We start from the raw sequence: 22,058 nt of genomic DNA, 5'->3' as shown, positions 1-22,058 counted from the left end.
TCATAAAAACAGTGCTGCCAACATTTTTTCTATCATTCATAGGTTCCTTGGAACTTTCTGTGCAAAAGGCTGTCAAGGGACCTCATCAGAGCTGCCTGGACCACTGGAGTCATGATAAATCGCTACCTTTTCAGGTCTCTCTCGATTCAGGGGAACAAAAAGAAGTTGCTGGGAGCTAGGTTGGGACTGTAGGGTGGCTGCAGCAGTGTTGCCATGGTGAACTTGATTAAAACTTCGCTGGCAGTGAGCGACCTGTGAGAGGGTGATTTGTCACGGTAAAGAACTCAATAGTCTTTGGTCTTTTGGCAGACCCAATCCCCCAAACGGCAGAGCACTCCAGCTTAAAACTAACCTGCGACAGTCTATTTGGCAGGAACAAATGCACTTTCCCAAAAATTTTCATCAGTTCCGCTTGCTGAAGGTCTCCCAGTGTGGTCGTTGTCTTAAATGTCCTTTTAGCCATCTTTGAACCTCTTGTGCCACACAAAAACTATTACACATGACATAGTTTCTTCTTTACAGGCCTTTTAATCATACCAAAAGTCTCTGTAGTGGTTTCGCTTAGTATTGCACAAAACATTACCGAATAACGCTGCTCCAATTGACACCGCATTAACGGCTCCGAGTTTTTGATGGTAGTCACTGACATGTACTCATGACACCAGCAATCTACTCCCTCCAATAACTCAGAGGCAACTGCTACCGGTGGTGTCGGTTAGCTGACGCCCCCCACTACTTCACTCAGTCAGTGGAACCAGTCTGTGCCCTCTTCCCCTACCTAGGAAAAAAGCATTCTTGAAACTTTGTGAATGCATCCTGTATGACCTACCACAAACCACACAAAAAGTTTAGACTATATGCTTTCACCTCTGCAAACTCTTTATAATTTGTGAAATGGTTCACTTAATTTCATGAAATGCAATAACTATGACAAATAATGAATAGAAGTTCAGTCTTCAACTTTTGTAGTCCTGTCTTCCTCAGTTGCGTGTAATATTAAGGTATGTTGATGATTTTTACTTATGGACCGTCTGACAGCAACTGAATAAAACACAATTTTAGTGCCATACACGTTTTGCCTTTATTTTCTGCAGGGCATCATCAGTGGCCTGGAATATGTAGATATGTTTGCTATTTAATTTACATTTTTGTCACTGTGCATATAGGTTATAAACAGTTCTGGTGGTTGGTATTTCCTATTAAGTAGTAATGTTTTGAACTGTACTTACAGGTTGCATGGACAATTTCTTACATATTACACTCCTGTTGGGTTGGGTTGTTTTGGGGAAGGAGACCAGACAGCGAGATCATCGGTCTCATCGGATTAGGGAAGGACGGGGACGGAAGTCGGCCGTGCCCTTTGAAAGGAACCATCCCGGCATTTGCCTGGAGCGATTTAGGGAAATCACGGAAAACCTAAATCAGGATGGCCGGACGCAGGATTGAACCGTCGCCCTCCCGAATGCGAGTCACTCTTGTTGCATTCTTATGAATGCCAATTTGCATTTTTTTTCCCCACATTCCACAGCACTATGAACTGAACGCTTGTTTCAATGCAATGTTTTGGTTTCTGTTGCTGACTGTCAAATGTTTTTGCCGAACATCGAATGTTATTGCCAAACTTTCGAGTGTAATTATAGAAGTATCTGTGATCTGTTCGTGTATGCATTTGTGTGTGTGTGTGTGTGTGTGTGTGTGTGTGTGTGTGTGTGTGTGTTGTTGGTGTGATATAATTCTTTTGTGCTGTGTGTGTGTGTGTGTGTGTGTGTGTGTGTGTGTGTGTAAAACACACACACACACACACACACACACACACACACAAATGCATACACGAACAGATCACAGATACTTCAATAATTACACTCGAAGGTTTGGCAATAACATTCGATGTTTGGCAAAAACATTTGACAGTCAGCAACAGAAACCAAAACATTGCATTGAAACAAGCATTCAGTTCATAGTGCAGTGGAATGTGAAAAAAACGCAAATTGGCATTCGTAAGAAGAACAACAGCACCAAAAATGCAACAGGAGTGTAATATGTAAGAAATTGTCCACGCAACCTGTAAGTACAGTTCAAAACATTACTACTTAATAGGAAATACCAACCACCAGAACTGTCTATAACCTATAGGCACAGTGACAAAAATGTAAATTAAATAGCAAACATATCTACACATTCCAGGCCACTGATGATGCCTTACAGAAAATAAAGGCGAAACGCGTATGGCACAAAAATTGTGTTTTATTCAGTTGCTGTCAGACGGTCCATAAGTAAAAACTGTCAACATACCGTAAGATGTTCAGTCCTTTATCGAGCAAAGATATCAGACTGTAAGACGTGAAAACATCAAATTTTTTCACCGAATAGCTTTCATAGAAGCAAATGAAAAGTATTTCGTAGCAGCTGGAATCCTGTCTCTCAGCGCAGATAGCAGCTTTAGACAAACAGTATAGCAACAACAAAGCTATGCTCAGCATAGAATGCAGAGAGCATGACTGCAGAAGTCTAAGGGTTGGTCTTAGACTTCCGAGTTACCAGCTTTATACAATTATGTTGTTAACAACAGCCTTCAAATCCACCAATCAGAGTGCAGATATGTGCATTATGTAAGCTCCCCCAAATCTGTTCAATGAATGAGTTAGTGTGTAGCTTTCTGAACTATGTACAGTTCTGCCTACAATCTAGTTTCATTTGTAATTTAGTTTCCTACTATCTCCACAGCCATATTCCTCTCTTATTCCAACAGATCACCTGATGATGACTTGCTAAAAAGTTGGAACCAGTTGTGATACCAACTGTGTGGCCCAAGGCGAAAAAATAAATAAATAAAATAAAATGAACCTATCAGATATACCCACCTCTCCCATAGCACCATAGTGTGGTGGAGCCATCACAAAGCACACGCAACCACGCGGGAAGAGATCATCGATGGTGCGGTACTTCGGGCCGTCGGCAACCTTGTCTTTTGTCTTGATGTCCTTCACCGTCGTCTGGAGAGCATATGCTACAGGTGTGGAGCTCCACTGCAAAGGACCAGGTCAAGACTTCAGTGGAAATAACAATACTGTGTGACACAATTACATCAAGTGGAGTACTGATTATTCTGAGGGACAGAGAGGACTTCCCTGTCTAGCAATAATGACCCAAACATGCAGAAAGATAAACAGTACAGGAGCTGAACAAAACAGTATGAACTCTTTGGAGCATGTGTACTGTATCAATACCACCTATATACACTGACCCTCATCATTATGAAAATGGCAGACATAAACCTCTCTCAGTGATTTACAGTATTTACAGTATGCGTAAATTGTAACCCCCCCCCCCCCCCCTTCCCCACACACACACCACAAAACATTTGTCTGGATGGGACAGACATTGGTACATGTGATGTACCTGTACAGACAAACAAATGATTACAACTTCAGAAAAATTGGACAACTTATTCAAGAAAAGAGCTTCACACATTCAGTAAGCCAATAATGCACTGGTCCATGTCTGTCCCTTACGCAACCAATTATTCGACTTGGCATAGATTGGTAAGAATTGTTGGACGTCCTCCTGAAGAATATCTTGCTAAATTCCATCCAACTGGTGCGTTAAATCATCAAAACACTGAGCTGGTTGGGTGCTCCAAACATTCTCAATTGGGGAGAGATCCGGCAACCTTGCTGACCAAGACAGGGTTTGGCAAGCACAAAAACAAACAGTATAAACTCTCACTATGTGCGGGCAGGCATTATGTTGCTGAAATGTACGCCCAGGATGGCTTACCATAAGACCAAGAAAATGACCCTTGAATATCATTAGTGTACCACTATGCTGAAAGGGTGCCACTGATGATAACCATAAGGGTCATGCAATGAAAACAAATGGCACTCCAGGCCATCACTCCTGGTTGTCTGGCATTATGGTGGGCAACAGTCAGGTTAGTATCCCACCACTGTCTGAGGTGTCTCCAGACATGTCTCCAGCCTGGAACCTCACTGCTGGAGTAGAATTGTCTTCAGCGGTGAGTCCTGCTTAGAACTGAGTCCCAATGACCAGTGAAGTAGTGTTCGGAGATGCCCTGGGCAGCAGTGGTATACCAGCCTGTCACCCATGATAATGCCTGACAGCCAAGAGTGGTGGTCTTGTGGCACCATTTCATTTCATTTCATAACAGGACCCTTTTCGTTGTCATCTGCGACACCCTTACAGTTTATTGGTACACTGACTACATTCTACATCTTGTTTTGTTGCCATTCATGGCGAGCCACCCTGGGCTTACATTTCAGCAAGATAATGTTCGCCCACACACAAGTTCCTACCACTTGTATTCGTGCTTTCCAAACCATACCTTAGCCATTAAGGTCACCGGACCTCTCCTCCATGTGAGAATGTTTGGCATTACTGGCAAGGCCCTCCTACCAGCTTGTGATTTTGACAATCTAACACACCAACTGGACATCCAACAACTCTGTCAAGCAACACTAAGATGTATAATTGCTTGCATAACGGCCAAAGGTGGACCAATGCATTATTGACTTCCTCAGTTTGTGAAGCTTTTACTCTTGAATAAATCATCCAATTTTATCTGAGATTGTATTCATGTGTTTGTCTGTACAGGTGCATCGTGTGTACCGGTGCATACTCGGTAGTGGGAAAATTTTGTTGGCTGAGCAAATAAGTGGGGAATATACCGAACTGAATGAGAGACAGTGCAGTGCCACAAAGCTGTTGGTTCTGGATCACTCAATCCTGCCACTTGCACAATCACAGTTAATGTCCAACTGTAATTCATTTTGTACTTCAATATATTATGAAGTTATTACATTTTATATTTTAATATGCTACATTTTCAATTTTTATATATATAAATTTTTTTGAACACTGTTACTTACTCCGTAATTAATAAAAAATTTTTAGGTACAGACACTATAACTTTTTGTCATCTTGCTGCATTACACCCTAAAGTCATTTTCTTACTGTCTTTGGGGTGGCTAGCTGACAATCCTCAACAAACTTGAGTCTTCTGTGGCACTTATTTACTTCAAAGGAAAGAGAAGCCTTGTGTTCGCCCAAAAAATCTTACACAGTTTATCCAAAAGTATTTGAAAAGGATCAGAAGACTGGAGCAACTAAACATACAGGTGACGCCATCACTGATCACAAAGTTGCACCTTTTCCTTGCACTGAATAGCACTGGTAAAGTCACCTGCTCTTAGGTGAAATTATTTCTAAATTTTGGTTTTCATCAGGAGGTGTCTTTGCAGGTTCTACACTCTAGAAAACAATTATGCATCACCTGTTTGTGAAGAACCACCTCGCTGTTATTGATGATGTGTTTTATGCCACAAAGAATCGCCGCGTGGACCAAAACTGACGTAGAGCCGATTTCCACGCCCCTCTTGGTCATGTACCTGGTAGGAAAGCAAGCAATGAAATAATTTGTAACAAATGGAAAGCACATTGCTACAAACACTGCACACATCCTTCACACAGTCAATATGCAGAAGTAACAGCATTCACATTCATTTTCCTTCTATGAAACTACAGAACATCTTCAAAAGTTTTTTTGTGAACATTGCCAGAGCAGAGGAATAGTTAGCACCACATGAATGAGCTCAAGATGAAAGTTGTAGATTCACACTGGGGGACATGTCACACCATCCCAGCCGCACTTCCAACAGCCACTGTACGTAACGCATCACGTTACATCACATTGAGGGTGAATCAAATATAAATGGGATTCTTGTTCCTGAGCATCAACAGTTGGTAGGAATGGATCTGCATTTCTAGTACTGTTGGGTGGGACCATTAAGAGTAGGATACATACTTCCAACAGCATCATCAGTAATGCTCAAGATATCAAAGCAACAGGAGCACCCCTCCACTGCGCAGTGTGTAATTACAAAATTTCTTGCTTGTGAAGAAATGTACTGTGCAGTACATGTACTAGTAACAATGAAATTCAGAAGCTTAAACTCATCAATTTGTGCTGAAGTACAGTAGGGTTTTTTTTTTGTGCTGTACTTTACAGTAAACCATTAGAGAGATTGAGGCCGGTAAGTAAAATATCTTATCTCACTGTAAACACACAGTTGTCTAATGCAGTGAAAGAAATGTTGCTAACCAGACATAACCCCGAGTCCACGCATTAAAGCCGCACACAAGGGCTCAAAGCTAATGTCAATACTTGACTTAGGTTGGGATGATCAGGTGAAACAGACCGATAGGCTCTACTGCTGCAAATGTGGTGAGCTACATCATCTGGTGAGGTCACATGTTCAAAATTGTCATCCCCTTTCCACCTTTCAACGCCCTCATACCTCCTAAACTAGTAGGTTTCTTTCTAATTCATACAATTAAATTTAACTGGTTTATGCATTAATCTTTTTGCTTCTACAGACAGGCTCTTTGCTTTCTGTGCTGAGCCAGTTTTTGTTATGGCTGTACTGCTCACCAAATGCTGGTATCTGTGCTGAGAAATGTCGTTCCAGCCTCTATGAAACACTCGTTCGATTTTTCAAAAACTATTATGTGAAAAAATTTGATTTTTGCACATCTTACAGTCTGATATCTTAACTCAATAAAGAATTGGATTTCTTTTCATTATCTGTTATAATTACTGTGCTGCATCAAATTAAGTAAAACAGTGAACAAAATTTTAAAGAGTTTGCAGACGTAAAAATGCACTGCGTAAACTTTGTATATGGTCGATTTTAACCCTTACTTTGCAGTGAATGAAATGTAGATAAGATATTAAAATTTCGCTTAAAATTGTGTACAGAATGATGTCTCATTTCATTGTCACATTATTCAGTTTTATAGCCGACAGATGACTGGACGCAGCACGCCTAGTTCCATCCATGCGGACTCACCAGCTGTTGTGAAAGACTTATCATCTGTTTTTAAGAAAACTATTACGTGAAAAAAATTAATTTTTGCAAATCTTACAATTGGATATGTTCACTTAATAACGTAATAAAGGTTTTTTTTTCTTTTACTGTGCCGATACATTACAGTGAATGAAATGTAGATAGGATACCAAAATTTTACACAGAATTGAGAGTAGAAGGATATCTCATTTTGTTCTCCAGTCATTGTGTTTTATATCCAAAGGATAACTGCATGCGACAGGCCCATTCATACAATCGGCGTATCTCATAAACGATTCAAGATACTGAAACGAGGTTTTTACAAATGACAGCATGCAATGAAGCACATTTCTTGTACGATAAATACCCGAAATGTTTTTATTCACTGAGACATGGAAATAACTCATCCACAGCAGTGAGAGTTCAGTGGCTCAGGGCACACTGAGACATCCTCAGCACTGTAGGAAAACCTGAGTGGCACGCTTTTACAATCGACAAGACCTGGGGATTAGCATAGCAAGACATAGCAAGCATAGCCCATGGCAGCGAAATGGTTAATAGCATTAAGCAGTACAATGCCAATTTATTGTCAGAACACTATACTTGATAAGTTTATATGATTTGCTTGTCTTTTTATAATGTATGCCGTGACTAGTCTCACATCCCTGAAGTTTCTCCTTCTTGATGGGAATGTACAGAACACAATGATTGACTGGACGGATGCTGCACGCTCTAGGCTGACTACTCACTGTCTCTTGATGGCCTGCACCTGGCGCGACCACGCATCCCTCCCTTCGGCGCTCTGCCTCTCCTTGTTAAGCTGGCCTGATGCAGCCAATGACAGGTTGAACTCGTGGTTCGAAACAGCATACACCCTGTGCACAAAAATGGGGTAATAACAATTTGCCACTCTAGAATTATTAAAGAACTTACAGCTAGTTGAAAATTATTGGAAGTCAAGCAAGATGCAATGACACAACACGATTTTAATGTTAACCATTCAGATATGCTGAACACACAATGTAATGCATATGTAATGTTTAGAAACTGTAGGTGGAAACATTAACATAAACACCACTCAGGGGTTAGGCCTAGGGTCTGTTCCAACCAGCTGACTGCTACCTACTACACAGTACAAGGAGCGATCCACAATATTCAGATGCGAGATCAACGTACCACCAATCTCTCTGGCAATTATTGCCAGTATATGAACGAATAGAAGCATATTTCACTTGGGGAACCAGGAAAATCCAATGTACCTTTCTAGAAAAGGGAAGCAGCTGTATGAATATCAAAAGCTCAAATGGAAAACAAGACTCAGCAAAGAAGGGAAAGCTGAGAGCTGTAAGTAGTATATAGAGGGTCTATACAAGGGAGATTAATTTGTAGGCAATATTATAGAAATGGAAGAGGACATAGATGATGATGATGAAGTGGTGGTGGGATATGTCATACTGCAAGAAGAATCTCAAAGGGCAGTGAAAGACCTACGTCGAAATAAGATCCTGGGAGTAGATGACATTCCAGAAGAGCCTGCCAGGACAAAACTCTTTCATCTGGTGTGATAGATGTTTGAGACAGGCAAAATACCCTCAGACTTCAAGAAGAATGTAATAATTTCAATACCAAAGAGAGCAGTTGCTGACATGCTCAAAAATTATCAAATTATCAGTTTAATACGTCACTGTTGCAAAATACTAACACAAGTTATTTACAGAAAAATGGAAAAACTGGAAGAAACTGACCTCAGGAAAGATGAGCTTGGACTCTAGAGAAGTGTAGGAATATGTAAGGCAATACTGACCTTATAACTTATCTTTGAAGACAGGTTATGGAAAGGCAAACCAATGTTTATAGCACTTGTAGACTTAGAGAAAGCTTTTGACAATGTTGACTGCAATGCTCTCTGTGGAACTCTAAAGGTATAGGGGTAAAATACAGGGAGCAAAACTTGAACAGAAACCAAATGGCTATTATAAGAGTTGAGGGGCATGAAAGGGCAGCTCTGGTTGAGAAGGGACAGAGACTGGGTTGTAACCTATCCGCGATGTTATTGAATCTTTGCACTCAGCAAGCAGTACAGAAACCAAAGAAAAATTTGGAGTAGGAATTAAAATTCAGGGAGAAGAAATAAAAACCTTGAGGTTTGTTAATGACATTGTAATTCTGTCACAGACAGCAAAAGGCTTGGAAGAACAGTCGAATAGAATGAACAGTATCTTGAAAGAAGAATATATGATGAACATCAACAAAACTCACACGCACGACTGCAGTCTCAGGCAACTAAAATCGCACTGTGAGCAGCAGCACCAGTGCATGATGGGAGTGGCGACAGTGTGGGCATAAGGGGAGGATGGAGCAGGGAGGGGGAGGGATAGTATGGTGGGAGTGTTGGACAGTGAGTGCTGAGGGCACATGACTACTTTCACGGGTAGCCCTGCCTTTGATAGGATAGGTGATGTTAGTGACTGGAGTGGAGTACATGGTGGGAGGATGTATGGGACAGGTCTCGCATCTAGGTCCATCACAGGGGTATGAGCCATGAGGTAAGGAATGGGGAGCAGGGGTTGGGTAAGGACGGACGAGTATATTGTGTAGGTTTGGTGGACGGCAGAATACCACTGGGGGAGGGGTGGGAAGGATAGTGGGTAGGACATTTCTCATTTCAGGGCACGGCGAGAGGTAATCGAAACCCTGGTGGAAATGTAATTCAGTTGCTCCAGTTAGAGGCTAATTAAATACATGAAGTGCAGTGTAAAAACAATTATCAAATTTTTAATTTTCGAAATAAATGCCACTGCCATATGGCATTGCTAGTTGCTTACATGAGCTAATATTTCGTGTTTACATAAGCACTCAATGTAGGTATGGCATGGTCATATATAGATATAATAATTAATCCTTTAGAGTGCAACATTCACAAAATGTTGATATGACAAAAGTAACCACATATATAAACAGTGACTGAATTATTAGACGACCATAGTGCCATACATATAGTGGGGATGTAACAGGATGAATCAATCAATGTATAATCCTACTTTGTATTTAGAACAAACTGTTCTTACAACTGACTCATAGTTACTTCCAGCACACTTCTTTTTCTTCTCTTCTGTATATTGAATACAATGTGATTTTCATAACAGCACATTTGCTATTTCCCTCCTGAATTGTAATTGAGAAATTATTGGTTCGCCTGATTTATTGTACAGAATCAAACTCTTTTGCATAGCTACATCAAGCATCCATGTCAACAGCAGCCAATACCAATTCTTGCTATGAATTGCAGTTTGGTAGCATCCCAGATTTTGATCCATTTGGTCTGTTCCTCTCATGTACATGATATAGTCTGCAATTAATTGAGGCCTCAAGATTTTCACAGGAAGAGGAGATGACTGTGATTATGGCATTTCCATCCAGCAGTCCATTATTTCTCTCAATTGCAATGTCACAGCACCGAAGATCTTCCTCATGGAGAAATAGCCTATACTTTAAGGTGAGCTTTTTTCCTTATTTTCTCTTATAGTTCCAATGGCTGAATATCTGGAGAATTTTAAAAACAACAAAAGGACAGAACCAGAAAAAAGATTATCCATGAAATTTGCACGTCCCTCTTCTCTACTGGAATTTCATCAAGTTAAATCAGTAAATGGCTCGCTGCCTTGCTAAATACACCAACTGGGGAAAGGGGGAGGGCGGGGGGGGGGGGGGGGGGGGGGGGGGGGGGGTTGATCCAGCACTAAAGAGGAATTGGGAATTGTGTGACATAAATGGAAGTTGGTAGGTGTCCTCCTACATCTAAAAGATGGTGTCTAACTTTTGCACCAGGTGCATAAGGGTGGTGTTCGTAATGCCACTATATGGATGCAAATTAGGATTGCTTTAAACAAACATTGTAATGGTCATGAGTGTTAGTTACTTTTGAGATTGGATGCAGTGAGTTGATGTTAGTCAAGACTGACTTTAAGGCAACAAGCACACCATTATCAACATCTCACTCTGTTTGTAACAGAGTCATGTGACAGGACTACAAGAAGCTGGATGCTCCCTGTGCAATAGTGAACAAAGACTTGGCAGAAATGTAGACATTGTACACGACTGCTGGCGGTGGTGGTCACAAGAATGTACAATCGCAAGAGCAGGCTCCAGATGGCCACGTGGCTCTGCCGAGAAGGAAGACCATCATGTTCAGCATATGGCTCTGGCACATCACAGCATCAATTTGAGCAGCAGTTGGCACCACAGTGACACAACAAATCAGTTATTTCAAGGACCATCCCGAGCCAGACACCCTGCAGCATGCATTCTGCTGACCCGAAACCACTGCACCATTTGCGACTTCAGTGGTGTCAAGCAAGAACCCTGTGAAAGGGCAGGGTGGAGGTCAGTTGTGTTTTCTGATGAAAGCTGGCTTTGCCTTGGTGCCAGTGATGGCCATGCGTTGGCTAGGAGGAGGTTAGTCTGCATGTTATACACATTGGACCTACACCTCAAGTTACGGTCTGGGGTGCAATTTCATATGACAGCAGATCCCACACACCCTGACTGCAAATTTGTACATCAATCTGGTGATTCGACCTGTTGTGCTGCCAGTCATGAACAGCTTTCCAGATGTTTTCCAACAGGATAATGCTCACGCACATACTGCTTTTGTAACCCAACATGCTCTACAGAGTGTCAATATGTTACCTTGGCCTCCTCAGTCACCAGATCAGTCTCCAATTGAGCACATATGGGACATCATCAGATGGCAACTCCAACATCATCCCCAAACAGCATTAACAATCCCTGCACTGACCAACCAAGTGTTACAGGCACGGAACTCCATCCTACAAACTGACGTCCGGCACCTGTACAACACAATGCATGCACTTATGTTGCTTACATTCAACATTCTGGCATTTACACTGGTTATTAATGTTCCAGCATTTCACCTTTGCAATAGCTTTTTTCGCTTACATTAACCTGTGATCTTGCAATGTTAATCACTTAAATATGTTACTTACACAAATGTATTCCCAAAATTTCATTTATCTACAGTAATTATTGTTTTGGTGCTGAGATTTTTTTTCCTCATCATTGTACTTTCCTCTACTCTTTAGGACCTTTACTGTGGTGGAGCTCAAAATTAACTAAATAGCCATTCTTAGTGTTAATAATCTGTATTTTGTACCAAAATCTTATTAGTTAGCCCCTAATAAATTCCTTACAACCATGGTGGCCAAAATATTTAACAATGCTTTTGCCATATGCCTGGTTCTCCTCAAGTTCAAAATTATCTATAAACTGCTTCTTTAGCATTTCCATAACTAGACAGATTTTCCAAGCCTTACATTAAGGTCAATTTTGGTGTTACCATCATAGTGCAGAAATCGACAGATTTGTACAAATCTATCATACCTCACGAAGTTACATAGAGCTCAGTTCTTCATGTCATCATTACTATCCCAGTAAAGTCTTTTATTAGCACTCAACTGCGAAGAAGATACATTATCAACAAGCCTATAATGGTATACTCAACACTGGTAAGTGATGTGTAAAATGGTAATCACAAAATTGTTAATTATATAGGAAATAACACATTCACTTGCCCTCATTCTTGTCTCCTGAAGCTTCATCTGATTTCTACACTGACATCTGAAGGCTCCACAAAAATCCCTCAAGTAATATCATCATTTAGTAATATGTCTACAACTTCAGGAAGTGAAAAAACCTGGCCTAAAATATGATACATGAAAAATAATGTAGCAGTGCAAATGCCTACTGTTGCCAAAGGGCAACAGCAATGTTCAAACTAAGATATGCTGATCATTATTTCAAGTTGTATTATAACATGGAATGTAGCAATATTATGAAAAGGAAAGTTGCTACTCACCATACAATGGAGATGCTGAGTTGCAGATAGGCACAATGCAGATGCACTGGTGCTGCTGCTCGCAGTGTGGTTTGTGTGTGTGTGTGTGTGTGTGTGTGTGTGTGTGTATTTTTGATGAAGGCCTTACTGGCCGAAAGCTTTATTTGTGACAGTCTTTTTGTTGTGCCTATCTGCAATTCAACATATCTGCTATGCTGGTGAGTAGCAACTTTTCTTTTCATAATACTGTTACATTCCATCCTGGACTTTCCATTGTTTGATTGTATTGTAACATGGGTTATTTGTGAGAATGACCTGTTTCACTGAGGATTCTCACACTGTTTCTTATAAAAATTTTATGTTGTGGGAACAATCCATTGTGTGCACCCCAATCTGTAGTCTGTGCAGACGGTACATACATAGTGAGATAACATAGCATGGGCAAGGTGCAACGTGGTAAGCACAGTAGCACTTGGTGGACGTGTGTGTTTTGGCCTTGGTGATGCCCCCTTGAAGGTGTCATGAACACCTCAGAGAAAACAGGCATATTACAATGTAAACACTCAAGACAAATGAAGACTGTAAATCTTATGTCTTAAGTCGAGTTCGATGTGGTCAGATGTACTGATCAATGTATTCGAGTTTATGACTTAATAGATATTTGGATCTATCTCCGTAATTGATGAAAATAGTTTGAACAATACAGCAGATTATTATTGAAGATGTGTGTCATTCGGTGGTTGAACTGAGAGTAAACCAAAGGAAGACGAAAGTAATGAGAAGTAGCAGAAATGAGAACAGCGAGAAACTGAACATCAGAATTGGGGATCACAATGCTATGTAGGCAGCAAATAACCCATGAGGGACGGAGTAAGGAGGACATAAAAAGCATACTAGCATTGGCAAAAAAGGCATTCCTGGACATGAGAAATCTAGTAGTATCAAACGGAGGTCTTAATCTGAGGAACAAATTTCTGAGAATGTATGTTTAGGGCACAGTATTGTGTGGTAGTGAGACATGGATTGTGGGAAAAGCAGAACAGAAGAGAATCAAAGCACCTGAGACGTGATGCTACAGAAGAATGTTGTAATTAGGTGGAATGATAAAGTACAGAATGAGAATATTCTCTGCTGAATCAATGAGGAAAGGAATATATGGTAAACACTGACAGAAAGATGGGACAGAATGATAGGCCATCTGTAAAGACTTCACAGAATAACTTCCATGGTATTAGAGGGAGCTGTAGGGGGTAAGAACTGTAGAGGAAGACAAAGATTGGAATACATCCAGCAAATAATTGAGGACATAGGTTTAATTGCTTCTCTGAGATGAAAAGGTTGGCACAGAAGAGGAATTCATGGCAGACCACACCCAACCAGTCAGAAGTCTGACGTCTAACAAAAAGAAGAAGAAGAAGGAGACTCTCTCTTACAGCATCACCCTGCCTGGATACGAAGTCAAGAGAACAAGTTCACGCACAGTTGTGGTACGGAGTAGCTGGACCACAAGAACAAAACTAAAAGACAACTGCACTGGACGAAGAACAGTCAAAGGTAACTTAGACCACATCACACTGAAAGATCTGCCATGCAGTGGTCCCTATTCACAATGTTACACCCAAGTCACCCCCCCCCCCCGCACTCGCGTGCACACACACACACACACACACACACACACAAGGGACAAAACACAGCAAAATTTTTAATACCATACTACTGTATTCAGTAGTATATCTATAATACCACTACAAAACATGTTTCTAAAAATAAAATAATTTATATGCTCAATAATAAACTCACCCAAAGCGTCACTCATGTTTCTTGCAGCACCTGTCAACGGTCTTATTACTTTGATAATAGCATGCTGCATTTGACGAAATGCTCCCCGCCATTTTCATTCTAGCTTGAAATTTGTATACATAGGAAAATATTCAATAGAGTCGTGTGTACCGCTGTAATATGGCAACGCGAAGCATTAATGGGTTAAACACTCGCATGTTCTTTGTACCATCATGCCAGATTGGTCTTTCTTTCTTCTCAAAATCACTTTGTCAGCACACTGCGAGAGCTCTGAAGTGCACAGCTGCTGATATCTTCACCACTTGAAGGCACACAGGTTAGAGAATGCTTCGGCTTCCATAGGTAGCATTTATATAATGTAATATGTGCATTTATGTGTGGATATCGACTTGCCTTTGGTTTTGTGCAACATGCAGCAGCAGGGTGAAGTCAGAAAATTTTGGTAGCCCGTGCAACTCCACGGACTCTTGTTGTGCACTAAAAGGAGCCAATAAACTGGGAATAAGTGTTAAGGCAAATGCTGGCAGTAAACAGGAAACCCAGGTTCGAGTCCCGGTCTAACACAATCTTCAGTTCTCACTACATATTTATTACACTGCGTGTTCAGCATATCCAAATGGGTAGCACTGGTATCACTTCATGTCACTGCATCTTCATCTTCATCAGTTTCATCCCCATCGATCCATTCATTTTATTCACTTCAAGGCTAGAAGTGTAGAAGCAGGTCAAGAGTATTAAGTTACAACTATATGCAACGCTGCACATCATTTCCCTGTGTTACCTGGCTTCCACCAAATGAGGCCACGCCACAAAGATGTTCTTGCCGAGGAGGTGCGTCGCAACTTCCTCGGGATCTGGTTTGCCTTGGTTCTCGATAGATAGAATCATATTTTCACCTCTAGAGGGCTGGTCAAATACGTGGACCTCACGCTTCTCCAATTTTGCCTGTAACAAACATAACTTTATTCAAAAGGAAGTGGAGGGGGTCGCTAACAGTATAAAGAAAATTGGAACTGTATGGTGATGGTGATGATGATGATGTTGATAGTAGTAGTAGTAATAATAATAATAATAATAATAATAATAATAATATTTCCTACTCCTCATATTCAGGTGAAGCATCAGGTTCATGTTCAGTTTTTATCTCTACAGAATCTGGATCACCGTCTCCCCTGCCTTGTCTGTAACAGCTGAGCCTATAGCACATCCGGAAGGAGTGTTCAGACAGTGGTGAGGGTGACTCCCGGCACACTGGAGGGTCCTGGTGTTGTGTCCTAACACTACTTGTTTATTCCATCTGCTGCCTACACCTCTTTCACATCAGGGCACTCTTGACAGACTATTGCTGGTATTAAATCTCATGTGAAGCTCAGTTGGAAATTACACAATTGGAAATTACACAATCCCACTAGATGAGATCATCAGGGACCTGTACCTCCACTGCCTCTTTGATGATTGAGTCTCAGAATCTCTTCATCCAGCACAACACCTCTGTCTGTTAAAAGATCAAACATATGACCTTGTATCCATCTTTTTGATTTGCGGCTCCTTGTATTGGGCATGTTTGCAATTAAAATTTTTTTTTTTTTTTTTGGATTTGAGGTCTGCCAGTTATGCAAAACACCGTTTTTCTCAGTACCCAAACATGTTTCGGCACCACTGTGCCATCATCAGTGGGTTTTCATTTTTATTTTTCTGCAATGTGAACATTTTTGTTACATGATTATAAAATTATGCATATTTTTAATTCAAACAACAGATCGTTTCTTTTGTAAATACCTTTACATTTGGTGAGCATGAATTTTCTGGACCACTTGTGTGTTGATTATTAGAGGTAGCTTGTCATCTACAACCAAACGATGTTGATGAGAAAGATTTTTCTTTTTTTTTCTGAGAGTTAACCTGTCTTCTAGAGTGTAATTTAGTTTTTCGCGATGCTTTCACGCCTATTTTCGTATTTACTTACGTTTTCGTGTGGCAAGCACTTCCATTATCTGCATCATGCTGAGATGTTGTGATGCATACGTAACTATAACAAGTATTTTCCACAAATAACATAGTAAAACGCTTTTCACTACACCAGAACACAGTGTGATTGTGCTTTGTTATGTGTCCCAGCCCAGTCAGTGTTCATTTGTTCACCAGAGAGTTCGGCGCCAAATTTGAAAATTTATTTGCATTTTATCTGTGTGTGTGTGTGTGTGTTCTGTGTGCTTCTTAGCTGTGTGTGCCGTCTTTTACAATGGTATTCCTATTTGTGTGTAAATGATGCACCTTTGCAGATTTTAGTGTATTTATTTTGTGTGTGTGTGTGTGTGTGTGTGTGTGTGTGTGTGTGTGTGTGTGTGTAGACTTTATTGGTTTGTGCTGTTTTTATTTGTAAAGTTCCTTTAATGTATTAAATAGTGTACCCTTGCAGAGTGTAGGTATTTGTTTAAGACTTGTTTTCCTTCCGCTATTGCCTTCTGTATATGGAAGTTTTCCTCAATGGTCAGTTTGCTGTATAGGCTGTGGGTGGGTTTTAATATTCTTAAGTCTGTTTCTATTGTGGTTGGCTGGTGGTTGTTGGCTATAAGGTGGTCAGCAAATGTGCTATGGGAGCTGTTGTTTTTTAAAGCTCTGAGATGTTCCGAATATCTTGTTTTGAAGTTTCTGCATGTTTGTCCTATGTATACTGACTGGCAAGTGTTGCATGTGAGTTCATATATTCTTGACCTGTTAAATTTATCTATGGGTGTTACTTGTGTTCTGATCTTTTTCTGTGTTGTGTTCTCCGTCCTGTATCCTATTTGACCTTGGTTAAAGCTGTGCTCTGCCACTACAGATTTATCTGTTTGGCCGAGGCAAATGCTTGTCTCATGTTCTGAGCAGCACAGGAAAATACACCAATGTGCCTAGCCGATACACTGCTTGCCACATTCACAAAGCATGCTGTAGACCCCATGTGTCCATCCACATAACAGTAAAACGCCTCTGGTTTCAGATGTGTGGTTCTACTGGTATGTGGATGACACATCTGAAGTGTGGCCACAGGGCGAAGAAAACCTGCAGGAATTTCTTTACCACCTTAACAGCATACACAATATAAAGTACACCATGGAGGTAGAAGAAAATGGATGCCTTCCTTTCTTTGATATCCTGATAAGGAGGAAAACTGATGGCATGCTGGAGCATTCTGACTGTAGAAAAAAATACACAAGCAGACCAGTACCTAAACACCAATAGCTGCACCGTCCGGCACAACACAAATCTGTTGCACGACATACGTGACAAGTAAGTTCTACTCAACGAGCTGCAGCATCTGAAGGAAACTTTTGCAAGAACACAGGTAAGACATGCTCAGCAACTAAGCAAGAAGAAGAAATAAGACAATCTGGAAGAAGATATAAAGCATTTGGTGCTCCTTCCTTCCAAAGCCAAAATTGCCAGGGCATTACAGCACAACAACATTAAAACCATTTTCCACTCATTGGCTAAAACCAAAAATATGTTTGGCTCAATGAAATACAAACTAGGACTACGAATAGATGGAGTCTACAGCACCAGTTGTGAGTGTGGCATGCAACATATCGGACAGATGCAAAGGTGTATTTCACAGCGTTGCTCAGAACATGTGAGAAGCATTTGCCTTTAATCTGTAGTGACAGAGGACAGCCTCAACAAAGGTCATACGTTTGATTTTGAATAGACAGAGGTGTCATGCAGACGAACGGGTTCTGGGACTCAATCATCAAAGAGGGAGTGGAGATATGGGTCCATGATGATCTTGTCAACTGGGATAGTGGTTTCCAACTGAGCTACACATGGGATGTAATACTAGCAAGAATCTGTCAACAGCGCTTCAATGTGAAAGTGGCAAATGCAAGAGATGGAATAGACACACAGCACCAGAACTCTCCAACATGCCAAGAGCTCCCCAACACTGTCTGCAACATCTCTTCCAGACACACCCAATTAACCCAGCCATTGTAGATTAGACAGAGGAGCCTCCAGTCCAGTGTCTGTAAAGATACGATCTAGACATGAACCAGACACTTCACCCGAAGATGACAAGTACACATTGACTCTGATGATATCCCGAGAAGACTTCTTCATCAAAATTCATCTGTGAAGCTTGCATTTGCTTATAACACATTTGATAGATTTGCAGACCTGAAAATGGTAACAAAGTCAACCCAGAGAATTCTGTACGTTTTTCTAGCCTCACGTAAAACAATTTTTGTGCTCTCTTCATGTTCTTATTTTCTCATAGGTGAGGTGCATTGCTTGCTCCACATTACTATACATTTTTCAGTTATCACTAACAATGTACCAACAACATTGAAACAATACTACACAACTGACTTTTTTGATTTTATGGATTTTGGTTAGTTGGCACAAGAGTCAGTGCATCTGTTTCTACTGTGACTAGAAACTTGCTCAGTGCACAATAAAGTTCACTGTAACTATTATCGAGGCTAGGGGTCTTTTACAATGGTGCAATCAAATAAAATCGTTGGCATTTTCAACATTATTTTGTAGCCATGCATCAGGCGATAGTCCACCACAAGCTTACATACCTCTCTCCCTTCACTTTTTATGCCACATGGGTTCAATAGAGTACTCAACAACAGAATGATACACTGCCCTGTCCACAGAGAATACAAATATCTCCTGAGTCGTCCTCCGGAGTCTTTGGAATATGTCTGAACACTGCACCCAGATTATATCTCAAAAGAAGGACCCAGATTATATCTCAAAAGAAGATTTATCACCTTGTTAATAACTACATGACAGAACAGAAGAAATACAATGAGGATTTTCTTCATTATTCAAACAAAGAGGGATAGAACATTCAATTATGATGAAAGTGCCTAATAATTATTCACAAAAAACTTTCTAATGTAAGACTTTTTAAATCTGACTAGAAAGTATAAGATAATTTCTCCTAACCACACTCAGATTCCTAAGCCAATGCAAATAGCCCCACAAAAGTTTTGCTTGTAAATTTTTAATAACTATGACAATATTTGTAAAATCTAAAATGAAAAATGTAGGGCACATGCGATACATAACTGACAGATGAACAGTTAACCTAACTCGCTAGCAAGTTTTTTCTGCTGCCAATGATATGAACTGATCAGTATGAACTGCTGTCCCCCCCCCCCCCCCTCAACACAGCTACTCTCTAAATGCCTTACTACTACCTACTGCATGCACCACACATTTGCTATTTTTAATTTCAAAAATACTGTCATAAATATTAAAAATTCACAAAGACAAATTTTTCAGGATGTCTGTATGAGGTCAGAAATCTGTATGGAGCTGGGAGATAATTATTTTATTCTTTTTAACCGATTCTGAAAACCTGTTATAGTAAAAAGCTTTTTTATTTAAATTATTAAACCTCTTTCAAATATTCAGATGAAATGACAACAGACATTTGGTAAATTTCAGTATTATTTAATTTTGTTTTCACCTGAGGCAGCCAATATACCACACTTCCTCCTGTACGTACCTTACGAAAAAGACTGAGAAGGTAAAATTTAGGAAAATTTGAGCTCATACACAGGCTTCCCAGTATTCATTCTTACTGTGAAACATTCTGAACATTCCAGCAGTGGTATATAAAGTACCCTCCACCACACACCAGACAAGAAAGCAAGTTAATATTGCACTGTAATCAAGTTCTGAAATATGCTGATAGTTTTAAGTCTCTAGCTCATCAGAAGGTTACTTTCAAACCAATTGCAAAATTTGTACCAGACAGAAAGACAAACAGAAAGCAAAAGTACAATTCACTACACACCAGACTGAGTTAATATTTTCGGGTCACCAGTTCTGGGTCATATTGACAGTTTCAAGTAGCTCATTGGCAAGTTATTTTACAATCGATTGCAAAATTTGCACTGAACATACAGACAGACAAGAAAGATGCCTAGTAAAATCATGTTAACAAATATAAGAATGAAAAACACCTCCATCTATTAACTAAATAGCAGAGGGTACTGCATATCATACCACACATAGGGGTCCTTTCTGTTCCAGTCACGTACAGACCACTTTAAGAATAACTGCCCAAGTGCCAGTGTGTGTGTGCCATAATTAATATAATCTCATCTGGACATGATACATAACAAGATGTAATTTATTCCGAGGTTAATCTTTTAAAGCTTGCTCTTGAAACGTTGTAAGTAGGTCTTCACTGGATAAGTGGCATCTATCTCCAAGCACTTGTCAATACAGGTTTTCTAGGATCTTCGTGACCCTCTCCCACAGATAAAACAAACACCTGACCATTTGTGCTGCACTTCTTCGTGTACATACAATATTCCCTGTTAATCCTGTCCTGTACACTATTATAGGATGGGTCTTACATGTGTTTTGCAACCAATTTCCTTTGTAAACTGACTTCACTTTCCCAGTATGCTGCCAATGGCCTGAAGTCTGTGACCTGTGCCACATGTCATCATTCCATTTCGTACTCCCACAATTTGTTAGACTCGCGTATTTTTATGACCTGACTGATTCCAACTGTAGTTATAGGATACTACAATTTTGCATTTTGTTAAGAACAACATTTCTGAACATTTAAAGCAATCACTCTGAAATTTTCTAAAATTGTAACTGGATATTTGTGCAGCTTTTTTCAGAGACTACTTAATTTTACATTACTTCATAATATGAAAAAAGTCTGAGGTTACAACTGATCACATCAGCCAAACAGCAAAGCTCCCTGCAGCACATCTTAAGTTACTTCTATATATTTGCCAATGACTTTCTATCCCATATAATACCCTGCATCTACCTGCCAACAAAGCCTCAATCCATTCACAGTTTTTGTTTGATACCACAAAAGACTGAACTTTCTTTAATAAATGCTGCCGCAGTACTGAGTCAAATACTTTTCCTGCACATTATGTCTTTCTAGATTCACAGTTTAGAGCAATATTTCAGTCACTCTAGCAATTTCACACTTTTAATTAACATTATGTTTCATGCAGGAGGCTGGAACTGGAAAATGCTGTAACTACCAAATATACATACATACTAATCTGGTGTGGGATGTGTTTCATCATAGGAAAGCCAATACTCACCTTGTGTGGGATGTGTTTCATGGTAGGAAAGCCAGGATAGTAAACATCCAGCTTAACACCAGGCCAGAGTCCCTTGATGAGATCTTTCTTCTCCACATTAAGCTCATCTCGCCAAACTTCGATAACTTTTGCGTGATTCGTCTCCAGTGTTGGGAAATATTCTGGTGCTTCGTACACACCTGCAAGCAAAATTCTGTTACATTACACTGAGCATATGCTGGTCTGCTACATCCACACCAATATTCTGCAAACAACTGAAGTGTGACTAACAAGGAGAGGATCCGACATGTGGATCACCAACTTTGATCAAATTTTGCAAGGATGTTCTACATAGAAAATAAAGAGACAAATGTTTCAGGTTTTTGCTAGAAACTCCCTAGATTTTGAAAAAAAAATTAGATCAAAGTTGATGATGGAAAACAGTATTTTCACAGCTATAAATTGAAAAATTGTCAAAGTCAAAAT

At 40.2% G+C, this 22,058-nt stretch overlaps 1 protein-coding gene across 1 annotated transcript in view; it reads right to left on the bottom strand.

Moving 5' to 3' along the window:
• LOC124718790 (5'-3' exoribonuclease 1) overlaps nt 1-22,058 on the bottom strand; it is a 181,578-nt gene that overhangs the window by 90,439 nt on the left and 69,081 nt on the right. The window contains exons 14-18 of the mRNA XM_047244397.1: nt 21,594-21,772; nt 15,299-15,462; nt 7,613-7,738; nt 5,291-5,405; nt 2,862-3,026 (exon numbers count right to left, since the gene is read on the bottom strand). Of these exons, the coding sequence (XP_047100353.1) occupies nt 2,862-3,026; nt 5,291-5,405; nt 7,613-7,738; nt 15,299-15,462; nt 21,594-21,772 (749 nt within the window). The remainder of the gene's footprint in view (nt 1-2,861; nt 3,027-5,290; nt 5,406-7,612; nt 7,739-15,298; nt 15,463-21,593; nt 21,773-22,058) is intronic.

Source organism: Schistocerca piceifrons, chromosome 10 (genome assembly GCF_021461385.2).
Source record: "Schistocerca piceifrons isolate TAMUIC-IGC-003096 chromosome 10, iqSchPice1.1, whole genome shotgun sequence".
NCBI classification, from domain to species: domain Eukaryota; kingdom Metazoa; phylum Arthropoda; class Insecta; order Orthoptera; family Acrididae; genus Schistocerca; species Schistocerca piceifrons.
Note: the sequence above shows the minus strand (reverse complement) of the source record. Positions and strands in the feature narration are given on the sequence as shown.